General features: G+C 43.1%; 1 protein-coding gene across 4 annotated transcripts in view; it reads right to left on the bottom strand.

Moving 5' to 3' along the window:
* FSTL4 (follistatin like 4) overlaps positions 1–17,434 on the bottom strand; it is a 207,076-nt gene that overhangs the window by 93,592 nt on the left and 96,050 nt on the right. For all 4 annotated transcript variants that reach the window (XM_064724985.1, XM_064724987.1, XM_064724986.1 and 1 more), the window contains 2 exons: positions 4,970–5,160; positions 1,441–1,561 (listed from right to left, as the gene is read on the bottom strand). In XM_064724985.1, coding sequence (XP_064581055.1) covers positions 1,441–1,561; positions 4,970–5,160 — 312 coding nt within the window. The remainder of the gene's footprint in view (positions 1–1,440; positions 1,562–4,969; positions 5,161–17,434) is intronic.

The following is a 17,434-nucleotide window of genomic DNA, read 5'->3' as shown; positions in this document are numbered from 1 at the left end:
TTTAAGTTGATGTGATTTTGAGAACCCATTGATCTAAATATGCTCCCAAATAACTGCATGTCAAGCCTTTATAGCTGAGTTAATACACTTTATGCCTTCTTAATGTACGAGATTTTATGTTTTACTGTATATCTGCTGTGTTGAATTAAATGCCTGTGGGGTTCAAACAGGTCCATGGTGAAAACTGGGGCTAATCTTAAAGCACTTTAAATACCTTCCAATATTTGAAGGCTGCCTACTGGAGAGCTGAAGACGGACTTTTGAGAAGGGCATGGTATGACAGGGCAAGGGGAAATGGGTTCAAACTGACAGAGGGCAGGGCTAGACTGGATATTTTATGAAGAAATCCCTCCCTTTGAGGGTGGGGAGGCCCTGGCACAGGGTGCCCAGAGCAGCTGTGGCTGCCCCATCCCTGGAAGTGTCCAAGGGCAGGTTGGACGGGGCTTGGAGTGACCTGGTCAAGTGCCAGGTGTCCTTGTCCATGGCAGGGGATGGAACTTAATAATCTTTAAGTCTCTTTCCACTCAAACCATTCTGTGATTATTATCTAAATTGGTTTTTTTTAAATTAAAAACTGTAGATCAAGAAAACAGACATCACCCTCTTAAGAAAGGAATCCTGCTTAAGAGGTAACCAGATTGTTATTGGCCCTTTCCCTGCACTCAGCAGAGTCAACGGTTGAATCCTGCTTCAGTTTTAGCCACAATGTCTTAACCACACCCAAGTTCTCTGTAGCTCACTATCCTGATTAATAAATAACCCTGCCCATTTCCCTTTTTCTTTAGTATCCCAAAGGAACAGACAACAATAAAACTTTTTATCATGCAGATGAAGGAGACAGTGTGGGCCTTTTCCAGGGAAGGACTTCAAAAAATGCTTGCCTTAAAGCAAGAATTATTTATAAAGATAAATGGGATAACAGAAATATTGATTATATCCCACTGTTTAAGCAGCTTTGTGATTCCCAGATCCTTGCACAGGATGCTGAGATTTGTATTAGGATTGCAAACTAATACACTCATTAACATGGAAACAACATGTAGAAAACATAATTCCCAGGCAAAATATTCAGTAAATACCTTCCCCACAGCAAACTAACTCATATTATCACAGGGCCTTTGGACAGGTTTCCATCTTGTTTCTTTAGGGTTAATCAAACCATGTACTCAGGTCTACAGACCTTGGCCAGGCCACCATCTCTCCCTTGCCATCACCAAGAAGCACAACAAAACAGAAGAAAATAAACCTGACACACCTGTACCAACCTCCTGCTCCACACTGTGGAGAACAGACACCTTGGAAACAAGCCTTGCAAAGTGTTTTCATGGCAATAAAGACAAAAAAGGCATCATCTTGGCTGACCCTGTCTAGGAAGACAACAGTGCCCTCACAGGTATTGCCATGCTTCAAAAGCCAGGAGAGAGCAAAGCAGGGACTCACGGAAGGCTGTGTAGAGCTCCTGCAGGGTCAGGTGGCCATCGTTGTTGTAATCATCAAACTGGAGAAGGTCTTCAAGTGTACAGCCCAGTAAATCACCCTCCAGGTCCTCCTTCTTCATCAACTGCAGCAAAGAGAACAGGTGACCTTACACAGAATGCAATGCTACACACTGCTGGCCTGGCTCACCTGCAGATTTTCCATGAAAGGACCTTTGGGGACATAGATAAGAGACAGATTATCATATCTAACATTATATATTTGCTTTCTAACAAGATATTTGTATTCCTGCAGCACTTCATGGACCATGGATTGAAGAGCCCCTTCCTTACCAGCAGCGCAGAAATATATTTTTGTTTTGAAAACAGACTGAAAATTAAACATTCAACAGGGAAAAAGGAAAGCCTGTTTCTCCTTTCTCCTCTGTAAGGACAAAATAGTATGCCCTGATTTTAGGACTATTACAGGCAACAGTGGATGGTGTACTCAACACTGATGTGCTTTTCCAACCCCTGAGAGTTTTCTTCTTTTGTTTTTTCAGCATTTCATTTGGGTTCTCTGAATTTATTGCAGAACATGAAGAAAACTGCTGAACTGTTGCATCTTCCAGACAGGAAAGCTTTTTCCTGTAGGCCAAGGATTCTTTTATTTACTATTCTAGTCTTGACCCATTATGTTGAAGCAATTTAAAGTAATAATGCTAAAAAGATGACCCTTCACCTAGCAAGTAAAAAATATTCAATAAAAGTGAGATCAACCATAACTTCCAAGATCAATCCTCTAAAGATGGAAATTTCCCTTTGTCTACCCTTTGTATAGAAAATTGATTAACTTTTCATAAGACTGACAAGTTTTTACTAGTCCTTTTGATTTAATGTCAGGGAAAAAAACAGTGGAAAACACTTCAGCTGTGACACACTTAGCAGATTTATGAATCTGACTTTAAAATACATTAAAGATTTAAATGGAAATAATATTCCAATTACCACCATTGTTAATAGCCTTACATATCCATGGTTGCAAAACTACATGGTAATTTCACTGTTGGGTCCAGAGGGAAAATATTGGATAGGGTCTACCAGCAGACAGGAGGCAAACCAGCTGTAAATAGAAGGGGATGGGCCAACTGCTGCCATTGTTTTGCTCAAAGCAATTCTGTTGTGGAGAACACACAGACGGGTGCTGAATCCATGAAGGACCATCCTCCCTGGAGAGACTCTCCTTTGGGGTGAACCCCTCTGCAATGAGCCTCCTAAAGATCCACTTCCAGGTCTTAAAAATCTCTTGTTACTGCAGCAGTGCAAGTTACCTGCCCTGAGTTTTTTGCTTGCAGACAAAGTTATAGTGCTCGAGAGACTATTTTTCTTTTAAATAAAACCAAGCAAAGGCACAGCACCAGCTCATCCAGCAGTCAGAGAGAACAAGATCTCACTGCATCACATTCAGCTCAGCTTGCTCTGCCCATGGGCAATGAAATTCCCACCTTTTGGGGAAATTAAAGTTGCAGAGAGCTTCAAAATAGAGAGCTAATGCAAATCAATTACAAGTCTACCTAAGAAAGAGGTAAGAATAGTTCTGTTAAGACTATAACCTGGGTAATGAAAAATTGCTCATTACCTAAAAAAATGTCCATTGAAACTCTGGTGGATAAACTGGACTTGTAAGAGCACATAAAAATCATCTTGTTAAAGAGAAAAACAAAGAATTGGCATGCTACAAATAAGCTGTGAATCCTGCTGCTGTGAGAGCCCAAAACTGCCCACAGATGTGTCCCCAGCCTGGCTGGGACTCAGCCATGCTGCCACGAAGGGGCTCAAGACCAGAGACACACAGCCCAGGATTAAAAGCACTTGTGGTTTATCTAAATTGTGCATTAATAGGTATTATTTTGTCTTTTGAGAGCTGATCCCACTGTCAGCTCAGCCATGCTGGCGGCCAGATTGTGTGGAGAATGGTTGGGTGAGAGGGCGCCTGGCTGATGCTGAACTTACTCTGGTCCATCAAAATGTAGTGGGCTCCAGATGTTCAGGGACACTTCCTGATTTTGATAACAGTGAGAAGAATTAAAATAAGAGTAGCCAATGTCTGTGTTTGTACTTGTGAGAGAGATCTGGGCTCCAGGCACTTCTCAAACAAAGCCCAGAGGAGCTTTGAGGCAGACCTTACAGCACTGCCTGAGCTCCTTTGCAATAACAATTGCTTAGACCTTACAGCACTGCCTGAGCTCCTTTGCAATTACAATTGCTTGCAGGATGCCAAACCTTTATTTCCATGAGAGTTTTAAAATCCTAATAAAATAAGTTTCCTGTAAAAAGGGCAAAAAAATTGGACAATAGAACAGAATATTTTTTACTTAGATTCCACTATGTAAAATCCGGCTTTGAATTCAGATAAAAGTGTTTTCTTATAGCTACCATGTCTTTATGAAAAAATCATTGCCTTCAGAGGAAATATTGCATATATTCATAGCCCTGAGATCTAAGGGAATTTACACTGACACTTTGCATTGTGTGGAAAGGATCAAGCATCCTGTAAACAGCCTGAGGACTAAAATGCAGCACAAACTGTCCTGGAGAGGAGTGAGCTCAGGGAGGAGCAGGCTCGTGCCTGTAACATGCTCTGTGTTCCCTGGGAAGGCAGAGTGGGATGAGCCACTCAAATGTGAATTTACTCTGAACAAGCTGGTCTAGTGGCAGGTGTCCCTGCCCATGGCATGGAATGAGGTCAGCTTTAAGGTCCCTTCCCACCCAAACTATTCCATAATTCTATGAAGGAACAGCTTTGGAAACTGGAATAGGTCCTAGATAGGACTGGTTTCCAAAGGCTATTAGAAGGCATTTGCTTCTAATTCTTCTCATGGATGACATAATGGAAGGGAAAGATATTTTACAGGACTGTTTTCCCAGGTCTGCATGTGCAAAGAGCAAGTTGAGGACACAGAGTACTCAGGCTGACTGTTTGATTCACTTTACCAAGGAGATGAATTCCAACAGCACAGCATGCCTGAAATTAGAAGTAATAGTTTTTTCAAGCTCTTACCTTTTCTATCAATTTCTGCTAATCCACAATGCAGCATCCACCCAGGGATTTTAGGACAATATACCTGCTGACAAACACCCAACTTTGCTGTCACATTACTCTATGCTAATGCACAGTCCAGAATGCAGGGAGAAGAACTGAGAGATTGCTGCCTAACTTACATGCACCTAAAAAATCTAAATTGATTCTCCCCAAGCCAGCTAACTGGAAATACTTCAGAAGATGTCAGTCAGCACAGCAAGGATTATTATCTATTTTGAGAAGTATGGATGGGGCTGGAAAACTGCCATGTTTTTTGTTTGGAGATGAGCTTCAAATGTTTGAGACAATGCTCAGAGACTCACTGACTGTGTTAGACTTTCCTCCTGTACTTGCTGCTGACTGGACAGGTACAAATGACCATTCCCACCCGAGTGCTGCTGTGTTACATTCAATTCACACTTTGAATGAAAATCCACCTCATAATTCCATTCTCACTGAACAATAAACCTACCTGAGCCAGTTCAGAGCTGCTGAGGTGCCCATCACTGTTGAGATCCAAGTGCTTAAAGAGCTCTCCAATGAGGAATCGCTGCTGGGCTGGCCTGTCCTTGGCCAGGCTGCCAGGGGGGCTCTGCCTCCGGGCCTGCAGGTCCAGCAGGATGCTCTTCAGCCGGCTGTAGTCTGCCATTGTGCACCGGTCCCCTGAGAGATAACACAGCATTACTGCACTATCTCCATTTACCCATATCTCCTCAAAGGACTGAGGTCCTAAAAGGAAAAATTAGGCACACATGTCTGCATATTCAGCTCCGCACTTGAGGAGCTCCTGTGGTTGTTGCCTTTTGTAATAGCTGGCAGATTTTCTAAATCCTGCTGTCAGGGATACTCTCCAGCATGTTACCTTCCAGATTTTACAGGGCTTCAGTTACAGACTGCCACACTCAGTTTTGTAACTCCAACAAATATTAAATTTGCTCTATGCTTTTCTATATGAATAAATATATCCCATAAAGTAAAAAATAAACCTGGGGAAGCTGATGTTTAGAAAGTTCCACTGATATAGCTGGTACCTCAGACTGCCAGCCTGTGTCAAACATGGGGCTGATCTCAGGGAACCCCCAGAGGCAGCCTGGGGTGGTAGAAGGCCAGAGGAAGGACAGTGAGGAGTGCAGGGCTGTGGGGAGCCCCTGGACAGTGAGGAGGGCAGGGCTGTGGGGAGCCCCTGCAGCTGTGGTGTCACTGGTGCCTGCTCTCATCACCCCGCTGCAGGCTGAAATAAACACTGTGCTGTCCCTGACCAGGGAAAAAGGTTATTACCAGGGAAAAGCCCTCAAGCCACTCTCCCTGAAGTGGCTCTGGCTTGGCTGAAGAAATCAGATTGAACCCCCATGACCCTGAAAGCTCATGCTGTGCCTGCAGCATCCAGCTCTTCCCCTCCTCGAGGAAATGCATCCACATGCCAAAGTGGTACGAGATATTATGATCCTTTTCTGCTCATCTGTTGGCTGGCAGAGCTCAGCAGAATGAGAAATGGCAGCTGTCCTTCTGTGCTAATCTGTTTTCTTTAGTGCAGAGCACAGTGGCTGGTGCCTTGCAGGGGCCTTGGGGCAGAGCCTGGAGCAGCCTCAGGCTCCAGATGTCCCACACTCTGTGGGTACCAACCACACCCCACCAACAGCATCAGCACCTCCAGCTGTTTCCCTCAGATGTCCTTATGTCTATAATGTAACTTCCCTATAATGTAAAAGCCTTAATCTGTGCAATACTGGGTTTAAATCAAACCTTTCCTTTATATCCCATGACTCATCCTCTTGGATTAAATCTAAGATTAAATCTTAAATCTAAGAGAAGATGGTGTCACCTCAGTTTAAGGGACAGTACCCTTGTAGATCAGCTCCCCAAAGACTCTAAACATTATTCCTCTGAAAAATAACAGAAGACTCTGGCACAGTGACAACTAATGTTCCTGTCCCTTTCTTGCTGAGCTGCAACATTTTGGACCTCTTGGTCCCACTCCAACTGAAACCCAATTAAAATTCCAGGTGGGAGGCACTTCTCTGATAGCAAACCCATCTACTGTCAAGGGGTCTTTTTCACCCTTCATATTTTGTGCTCACAACTTCAAAAGCATTATGACCTGAGAAGGTGAGAGAGGACACAGAGGCTGAACATGTGCTCACCAGCCAGGTCAGTGCCCTCCTGCTACATGAGCAAGAACTGCAAGACAAAGCTTATTCCCTGCCCTGAACTCAGTCCCATCTAGTTTGGAGAGCTTCCTGCTGCTCAGGGATATTAAGCAGCTGATAAATTTTTCCTTCCCTCTAAACAACCTCCAAAAGCACTGGGTCCCACTTGGGATCAGACTTGTTTTGCAGAGAAAACAAGGCTATTCAGCTACTATGAGTTTATTATTCTTGACTTCTTTATTCCAAACCATGTCATTTGACGGTTTGAGAAGGCAGTATATATTTTCTTTATTCAATCACTAGCTTATTTAAGAGAAAACCTGATTACTGTACCCATTTAGTCAAGCTATTCTGTTGTATATACTATTTTAGCTACTGCAATAATATTTTTTCTCTTAGCTGGAATTTTATTTTCAATCAAAAGTTAATCCCAGAAATGTATCTACGGCTAATGAAGACAGGAAAGCGATTTAATTTTCTTTCACTTCTGTTTCTGCTTTGTGGTTCCATTAGTGAGCACCAGCAGTGCTACAGGCAAGGTAATGGTGACACCTGGGTGGGCTGACCCAATTACCTTGTGCTCCCCACAAGGACAGGCCAAAGCAGTTCTTACTTTACACCCTCCAGGTTTGTTTTCAGCAGCTGGCACTTTTTTTTTCTAGTTATTTGCTGTTACCTGGGCAAGGCTTTCCCAGCCTTCCTCCCTCAGCACTAACCCAAGTGTCACATCTACAGGGATTTTTCACATTTGTAGGGATGGGGACTCCACCACGATCCTGGGCTGGATGGAGTCAATCTAAAAGAATTTTTTCCTAATCCTCAACCCAAGCCTCCCCTGGTACAACTTGAAGACATTTCATCCATTTCATCTCATCCTGTCATCTACTACTTAGGAGTAGAGATCGACCCTCTCTTGGCTACAACTTTCTTCCAAGTAATTACAGAGAGGGAGAAAGTCCCCCTGCCTCTTTTCTCAGGCTGAACCCCCAGTTCCCTCAAGCATGTGACCAGGGGACAGTGATCTCCTTCACTGAATTACAACCCTCCTGGATCCTTCCATGCTCAGAAAACAAAGCCACCACAAAACTGCTTTTATTGAAAAACTGCACACTGATCTGGGCTGCCAGCCAGCCCAAGGTAAATGTGCCCATTTACCTTGGGGGTCACAGCCATGCTGCAGCTTCCAGGCAAGTGTGATGGGCACTAAGGGTGAAATAAAGAAAAGCACAGAAGGACAGAGCTGGTGACAGCTCTGGCAGCAATTCCCAAATCCTGCTATAAACTCATAGTACATTTTTTCCCATCTCACTGTTGCTATGTTCAGGGTCATGGATCCAGCAGACCCCCATCTGCACAGCAGGGTAAGGCCAGTCCATGGTGAACACATCAAAGAAAACCAGCAGTAAGACAATTATGTCTCTTATTTAAAAAGTAAGTCCAGTTTCACACGTTGCTAACATATGCTGCAGGCAGAAAGTCAGAAGGTGCTTCTAGCCCCTGTCAAATCAATACCTTTACTTCCTTCTGGAGAAAATCACACTCTCCAGCTCTGCTGGAAGTGGATCCCAAGCCTCTCTCCAGAGTGGGGATGTGCCAGACTGCCTGGGTCTCACACCTTTGCACATTTTCCCTGACATCCCAGACATCTGAGGGTTGCAGTGACACAGAAGCAGTTGGGCAGAGCCCAGCAGTGCTGAGCTGTTCAGCAGCACACAAGTAAAAGCAATAAAGTTCTGTCCCAGGGTGTGAGATTGATAATTTGCTCCTTTGACTGAACTAACAGATCGATAGAGAAATGCACTACAACTGTAATATATATATGCATATAAATATATCATTTATATACTTATTCTTACTGTAGTGGAAGATCAGAGGGAAAACCTCTCCAGGTCATTTGAAGTTCTCTGACCTGAAATTATAACTTTACACTAAGTCTGTCCAAAGCTCAGAAATTATCTGTGCTTGGGATGTCTGAGCTGATGTGCTGCTGCACAACCCAGACCTAATGCTATTTATTTCAAACAAAATAAGGCACTTTCAGTAACCAGACATGGATGTCCTAGAAAAGACATTGCCTGCTCAGCCAAGTTATGGAGGAGACACATTCAGGCTACTCAAAACATCTGGAAAGTCAATACCAAAGACAGCAAGATTCTCCTGCAGCAAAGGTCCTTCCCCTTATTTACTAAGCATTATTATTGCATCTTTTAACCTAAGTTCCTTAGAGACTGCTGACACTGAGCTGGTTTATACATCTTGGAGAGCAAGCTCTGTATTTCCCCTCCTTTCCTCTCACTCTCTCCTGCTGTCCTGACATCTGTAATCTTCTTACACTGTGCCAAGCATCTACCAACTTTATCTACTAAATACTGTCTCTTTAAGCTTCTGCCACCTCTGGTTCTGTTCTTCCAGGTATTACAAATCTGACTGTTAAGCAAAAAGAATGTCAGAAAAGCTGTCTGTGTGCCCTCTCACTTATCCCCACTCTCCTCTCTCACTGCTGACTGCCCTCAGCAGTTTCCTTTGCAACACAAACTCATCATTAGCAGTTTATCTCATCTCAGGCTGCTCTCCTTGGTAGGTCTTGCTAATGGATGTCTCTCAGCTTGGTTTCCTTGTTAGAGCTCCCCAGGGACTTGGATTCTGCTCACAATTGCAAGCTGTGTTGGGAGGTTTAGGCTGGATGTTAGGAAAAGGTTCTTCCCCCAGAGGGTGTTTGCACACAGGAACAGCTCCCCAGGGAAAGGACACAGCACCAAGGCTGACAGAGCCCAGGTAGCATTGGGACAATGGTGACACTGCTGGGGTTATCCTGTGCAGGGCCAGGAGCTGCACCTGATGATCCCTGTGGGCTCCTCTTAACTCAGGATTTTGTGATGCTGTGATTTCAGCTGACCACCACTGCTCTTCAGAGAGGGGTTTTGAAGCATTCCTTCCCTGCCCTGTTTCTGAACATCAGAAATGCCCCCACATGTGTTCCAGGTGCTGTGTGGTACTGACAGCTGACCCCCTGTGTGCACTCAGGCACCATCCCCACCACTCAGCTGGGAGCCAACACACACAGAGACACCCACACAAATTCTGGAGGAGCTAAAATTGCTATTCTGCCATGCCCTAAACTGATTCTTCAATTGTAGTCCATTATTTCCCTTTTCGTGCTGGGGAAGGTCTCCAATGAAACAAGCCCTTCTTATCAGTTTAGAGCATTTTCAAACCCAGTGAAGCCTAGAACTGTTTGAATTAAAAAAAAAATAGAAAAACAATAAGACAGAAGAAGAGTAAAAGAAAAATCCAGCATTTTAAGGTGTGATTGCTAAAATGTGGCAAATAACTGTCAAATTTACATGCTCTGCTCCAAGCAATGCTGCTTCTTGCTCTGTTTTGCTGCAGCCACGTAATTCATCCTGTTTAGCACTTCTGCATGCTTTGGCAGATAAAATATTGATCAGCCTGCCAAGGAACACAGAATGCCATTATGTTTTTATGTCAGAACTCAGTAATGATCTACATTTATCAAGAGCATCCTCCCTGTGAAAGGTCAGTGGTGAATGTAGCTAAATTGTGATGACAGATCATTAATCCAGCTCCCTCAATAATTGTCCTCTTTAAAAATTTTACTCCTGGTTTCTGTGAATTGCTGCAGGATTTACACTTGGATCCCACAGTAATCTTCAACCCAGTTCTGAGTAAAAGCAGATAACAGAGGAACAGCAAGGCTGGAGATGAAAGTGTCCTTCAAAGGAATGCAGGGTACAAAATAAAAATAAACTGAGGAAGCAAAGAGCTTCCTTTGATGGGGAAACGAATCTCCCAGTGAAATATTACTGTGCAAGGTGCCCTACAATACAATGATTACTCGAAATGTCAGCACTTCTTTAAATATCAAAAATGATCTGATAACACCTACAGAGCACCAATCCCTGAGACCTTGGTGTGCAGATCACCTGACAGCAGATGTGAGCCTCAACACACACAGGAGTCTTTAGGGGATTTGAGTCCCCCTGGCTCCTGAGCTATTTCTCAGCAAAACTACACGGGCTGCAAGAATGGCAGGGGGCACCTGCAGCTCTGCCTAAAATCCATGAGAGAAGCTGTGCAGCCATTAGCATCCAGGCTAAGAGTGTTTGATTACCAAGAAACACATCACAAGGCATCCAAAGAGGCTCAAACTTCTTGTGACCCTTCAAAAACTCTCCAGAAGTTTCCCCTGAGTGGCATCTCCATACAGCTGGAGCACAAGTACCCAGTCCATATGCTCTTAGCCCTTGAAAATCTGAAACTGTGCCGCCACTCCCAGCACAGGGTCAGACTCAGTGTGGTGTTATCCCTGCAGGTGAGATAGGACATAACAACACAGAGCTGCCAGCCCTGTTTGGCTCCTGGATCTCAGCATCACCTGCCTGAAATCCACCCACCAGGGCAGGACAGTGCTCCTGCTCACTGTCCCCGTGGGGGAGGATGGTAACAGCCCAGTACAAATAACCCACCACTGAAGGGGGAACTCCAGTGGCACTAATTCTCTAGGCAGCCCTTCAGCACCACCATATGTGGCAATAAAGAGCAGTTTGGAGCAGGCTGAAGAGTGTCATTTCTGAGGCAGGAGGCACTGGAGGTGTCAATTTATTTGACAGATCCTCTCAGACCATGCTGACTATTTTCAGCTGTTCCTGTGGCAGTTTTCAAGCTCCAGGAAGAAATTCAGTGCAGGAGATGAGAGCACTAAGATTTGTTTTCTCATCCATATCTATAGGGCAAAAAAGATATAGTTACTGAAAATATCATTTCTAGACAAAATTAAGGGGTTGGAGAAAAGTCCTGTTTTCAAAGCAGCCCTTTCCTGTGTTTCACTCAGGTTTTAGCTGGCATTGTTAGAAGGATCAGAAAATGACTAAGCTAAAATGCTATGAATTTATTCCTGAGTGTGGCTCTTTAATTCTTGTGCCATTTATGGCAAAATTCCTCATCAGCACCAGCCTATTTTCCTACATACAAAATGAAAGTGTTGGCTGAACAGTGGAAATGTGGTCCCAAAAGATCAGACAGCTGAACCTGAGTGAGACATTATGTGAACTCCTTACCCCAATGATCTGCTGCATTACAGCCTGCTTGACTCCACAGAACAAGTTTACATGGGGACAGGGAAATTAAAGATGACTTCAGTTCTTCAGGGGTCTCCTTGCAAATCCCCATTCTGCCATGCAAATTTTTTACCTGTCTCTTTCTATCTATCTTCCTCTTCCTTTAATTGCTTGTTTCTGCACATGCATGGAGAGTTTGGCTGGACTTTCCTCCCAATTTTCCTGTGTGGTTGGAAAGAAGAAAATAACTGCTTTTCTCAACAATTTACATAGACAGACTCCTCTGAGAAAGTGCAGCTGCAGGAGGAGAACATCAAGAAATCTTTTTGGAATTGACAATTTCTTCCAATTTAGAGATTTCTGTGAGTTTTGAATCTTCCCAACTCTGATTTTTATAGGCTGTAAATACTACAGGTTGGATATCAGGAAAAAATTCTCCATTGAAAGAGTGGTTAAACCTTGGAAGAGGCTGCTCAGGGAAGAGGCAGAGTCATCATCCCTGGAAGAGTTCAGACAATGAGCAGATGCAGCACTTTGCAATGGGACAGTGGTAATGGGGATATCTGGCTGAAGGTTGGACTTTCTGATCTTGGAGGTCTTTTCTGACCTTAATGATTTCATGATTCTATGCAAGGTCTGAGCAAACCAATTTAGGATGAAGAGAAAGTAACCCAAATCTTAATATATAAACATCAGGGATAACAACCACTTAACTTCAGATCATTCAGAGAAAGCTTCCTATAAACCGCCAGGCTGTGTTCTGCAGCAATTGCACTGCACATAACCCCACTGCAGTGTTCCTGTAACACCTGAAAATGACACAGGGAGCGTTCTGCTGCCTCCAAACATCACTGAAGACCATCTCTGTGCACAGAGGGAGCCACACACCACAGATGTCACATTAAGGCAACGCTGCTAATTACATCCTGTTCCCTCACAGCATCACCTGCCTGCCTCTTTCACACACAACCAAGCCCCTCAAAGGCTGAGTACCTGCTTTATTCCTGAGTTGAATTTACAGGTTAAGTGAAACCCTGGTTCAGTTCCTGCTAAGAGGAGCAGATGTTTAACTTCATGCAAATTCATGAACATCCTTCAGTTGCCTCTGCTGAAAAAATTCAATTAACAATAAAAATCCAAACTAACTTGCTTATCTTAGGGATGTGTTTCAGCTAATAAGATGTACATTTATCAGGTATCCATATATAATTTAGCAGCAACTGGGAGCTCACCAAATTTATCACAGAAATGGAATGGAATATATGCTATGAAGTAGATACTATTAAACAATAGACATTTACAACCTGGAAGAGTTAAAGCTTGCCTCAGTGTATATTTGTTCCAATATTTCATTTTATTACAAGAAAAAGCACCCATCTATTACTCTACGAGTTTTAAAAATATATTAAAAACTTACAGGATGAGAATATTAATTCCCAGTTCTATAAACAAAAACTCTATTCCTACCTTAAACAATTACCTTCCAAACTGCATAAAGCTAAATGAATCGTATGCCTCAGCCCCTAATGTACAGAAAGAGGTGGGTGAATTTGCAGCCTTTCTTGGGAAGCCCAAGAATTACAACTTGGTTTGCCAAGTCCAAAGGCAAGTTCTAGATTTGTGTCCTGCCTGGAATGGAGCAGGAGCAGCCCCAGGGAGGGAGGCAGGAGGAAACCTGCAGGTGGGAAAACACACAATAAACCTAATTTATCAAGTGCCTATCACCACCTAGGCAGCGTGCCACAGATTTATAGATTTTTAAAGCCAAGAGGGATTATGTGCACACTCTGACCTCCTGCCCCAAGTTCAACAAGATTTTCCCTGCAGTAGCTCCATAATTTGTTTGCTCTATAGCACACCACCCAGGAAGGCTTCCAGCCCTAATTTAAGCATCAAAGAGCAATTTTTTCAAATGATTACTTAGTCTCAGTGGGCAAACACATTTTATTATTAATTTTTTTAGCTTCAATTTCCATCCACTGAATTTTGTTACACATATTATCTGGCACATCACACTAAGTCTCATATTCCACATCACCTTCCCAGGGCTGCTCTGCTGTTGTGCTCATCTCATGTTACACCTGTCCTCTCCAGGAGCTGTGGGATACAATGGCTCTCACTAAGGCAGCTCACTTTCTGAAGGACTGGATTTTCTCTCTTTTTTGGGAATTTTATCCTTCTGTGGTTGGCAAAAAAATGGCTGTGGCCATGTCTGCAAGAACCTTTGGCTTCTAGTCAGCAGTGGGTGGCTTTTCCAAAATTGAGTGCCCACCCCTGAGCAGGCTCAGACCCTTCCTGGTACTACAAAGTGGTAGTGGGCACACACTACTTTGTGGGCACTGCCCACAGAGCCCAAACACATTCCCAAGCCAGGGATTTCTAGATGATTTAGTGGATGATTGCTTTTATTGCACCAGGACATCTCTCCCAAATATCCACTCAGACAGCATTCCCATAAACTATTCAGCATAAAGAAGATGTAACTAACAGCAATGCCTGGGCTGGGAAAGCACAAAAGCAAACAAGGCTATTCTGATTATATTTGCTGCCTGCTGAGTATTAGCTGTTATTTTTGTGTTAAAAAATTAAAAATTATTGTCAAACCAGAGGGAAGAAACAATGTCATGAACATCAATGCAGATGAAGGAACACCACACAGTCAAGGCAAACAACTCATAACTCCTATATTGCTTGTCTCAACTATTAGGTGAGTGTAAATATAACAGAAATCCTGAGTGAATTATGCATGAGTCCTGTTTCATTAGAAACTGTCTGTTTCTAATGATTAATTTACTCAAAACACAGCCCACTCTGCTGTAAATCTATTACTCCCCACAGAGATGTGATCTTACACACACACTCTCACACACTCAGCTCTCTGTGACTGTTGTGTACTCTCTCTAAATTATATTTTGTATACAATAAGATTATATTGTTCTGCTTTTTAAAAGCTATTAAGCTAAACTGGTGATGCTGCATACTAAGGTGCAGATAAGGGAGGAGGGGAGCAGGAGAGGTAAATGTCCCTTATAGAGGTCTATTAACAACAACAACAAAAATAGCTTAAGAATGTCTAATTACTTAAGAATCCCATCCCAAAACAAAGAGTGTAATGAATTGCTTCAGTGATTTAGAAACACTGTACTGAAAGAGCCTGGGAAGACAGTGAGGGTAAGAAAGAGAAGAAAATAAGACAAGAGAGGTGAGTGGGCAGGTACAAGGTGGGTGCTGAGGATTCTCAATATAAGGGATACTGCATAATACTGCTTTCCAATATGGAAAACAAAATGAAACAAAATAACCAACAAAAAGGTAAATAGATCTATTTGTGAAAAGACACACTCCCAGACAGTAACAGCTGAGCAGCACTCCTGAAAACAGGGATGTTCTCTGTAAATCCAGGCTTGAATTTCTGTTTAATCACTTCAGCAAATCAAAGGCAATTAAAGGCAAACCTACTGTGTATGGCTACGTATGACGTCTCCATTTGTGTGAGTTGTACTTTCTGGGGTCAGTCATCCATCCCAGAGCCCTGATGCTCCATGACAGCACAATGGGACACTCCAGGAACCCCCACACAGTCTGTACAGAGTGGTAAAACCAAGCACTCTGCCTTTAGAAAGAATTGACCAGATGGTATTAATTTTACATATTTCCTTGTGCTTTTGCTGTAAGGATGGTTGGATGACAGGTTTCTTTCCATGGGCTGGACCTTTGGGCCAGCAGCAATGGCAGGAAGGCTCTGACCAGCACAGTTTCATTGTGATGGGCTATGAAGGAGGACAGCTGTAGGTCAGCAGGGAATTTTGGGGTGTTGGGAGCAGCCTGTACTGATCTACAGACTTCTCCCTGTCCATGTCTGTCCAATCCATTTAAAGGCTCTGAGATAAGGTTCTCAAAGTGCTTTCAGAGAGCTCCTGGCATGGCTTTAAGGCATCGAGAGCTGCCAAAACACAAACAGCAGAATAAACACAGCACAACACATCTGCTGGGACCTTTCTATCTCTACACACAGCAGCATTTGATGCTGTGTCAGTGATGGATTGCAGCCTCAATACAGAGGCAGCAAAAGCAGGAGATGGACAAGAAGTTAAGAGCTATCACCCTTGGCTTGATGCATATCACCACAGACAGGGGAAAACCCAAACCAAATACATCAAGCAGAGGAGTTGTTTGAAAGCCAGCAATATCTTTCGCAATGTATCTGCAGTAAGCACCAGTTTACACCTGATGCTGTGCTTTAGCCTAATTCTTCACACCTGAGATTGCTATTTTTAAATGAAGGGAATTAACCTTTCAGACCATTAATGTCTGGGGAGTGCTGCTTTGTTAGCAACAAAGCCAGATCTCCCTGAGTGATCTGTAGGACAGAAATAAATAAACAAGGTCTTTCTGGCCATTTGAAGCACCCAAAACCATATATGATAAAACCTGTCATTATGAGCTGGAAGAGTTAATTAATGTACAGTGATAATTAGCTTCACTCACTCTTCACTTCAGCAGTTATGTGAGGAAGAGTCTCAATCCATCTGAGTGTGCAGGAAGCCAGACATGCCTATCACTGTAGCCAACACTTATTCTTCATTTCTGTATGTAAAATGTCTTCAGTACTTTAATTCAGACACCCTTTAATTTAAAATAACCAAACCAAACAGGCTTTTGTTAGATAAACAGGACGTTTGCTCATTGTGCCTGCTTCAGTTGGTGATGCTACACAAGCTGCAGTTTGACATTTTACAAACCTCTACCTTATTCCTATTAGAGAAAGCAAAATTGTCTGGATTCCTCAGGGAAGTAACCAATGCTCACTTTTTTATGGCTGACTGGTATATCTATCAAATACTTCTAGATAGCAAATGTGTTATTTGGAAGCTTTAATAAACGTTAAAGTCCTCTGGCACTAATGTAAATTTTGCAGATTCTGTTCTGCTCTGAAACACCTTTCCAAACAATTCACTGTCTCTGCTGTCAGAAGGAATGCTTTACTATCCCTCAGTGCTTGAGATTTCATGAATCTGACTCCTTGGTAAAGGTATTTTTCATTTTTACTGTCTGGAGTCTTATCTGTATGAAGTATGCACAGGAAAAGTGGCAAGCAACGTGTACTACAAAGGCCACCGTGCACCATGCTTGGTCAAGAACATTTTTTCTTTTTCTTGGGTATTCGTGTGCACAGGTTTTCTCTGATACCTTCTTGTAGACACTTTTACTTCTATCACAAGACCACAGAATCTGACACAGGTCAGCTTCATCTTCTACCACAGAGATTTTAAAGCAATTCTGAGCCCATTGCCTGTGGTTACCTGTTCTCTCAAGAACATCCCTACTCTGAAGGTGTGTGATTTTTACAACAGGGAGAGCAGAGAGTATGTGCACACACAGGGAAGCAGTTCTCGTGACATTTTCAATCCAAAAGCAAGTGGAAAACACCCTAATTCTCCAGAAACTGTGTGTCCTTCCACATCCTCAAAGGCATTCAGAGAAATCCTCTGCAAAACTGGTGATTTACAGCACTTCCCACCTTGCACTTGAACTGTGGAGTCTCCCATATCCTCTTGCAGAGCACTAAAGGGCAGCACATGTAATTACAGTAAGCAGGAGTATTTATTATTGTTAAGGACGTGTGTAATGGTCTGATAACGATGTGCTGTGCCTGTTGTTCAGATGTCATTAGGAGACCTCTCAGGCATCTCATTAGCAGACCGTAACATA

The sequence above is a fragment of the Zonotrichia leucophrys genome, chromosome 13, assembly GCF_028769735.1.
Source record: "Zonotrichia leucophrys gambelii isolate GWCS_2022_RI chromosome 13, RI_Zleu_2.0, whole genome shotgun sequence".
Lineage (NCBI taxonomy): Eukaryota > Metazoa > Chordata > Aves > Passeriformes > Passerellidae > Zonotrichia > Zonotrichia leucophrys.
This window is presented reverse-complemented; position numbering and strand designations above follow the sequence as displayed.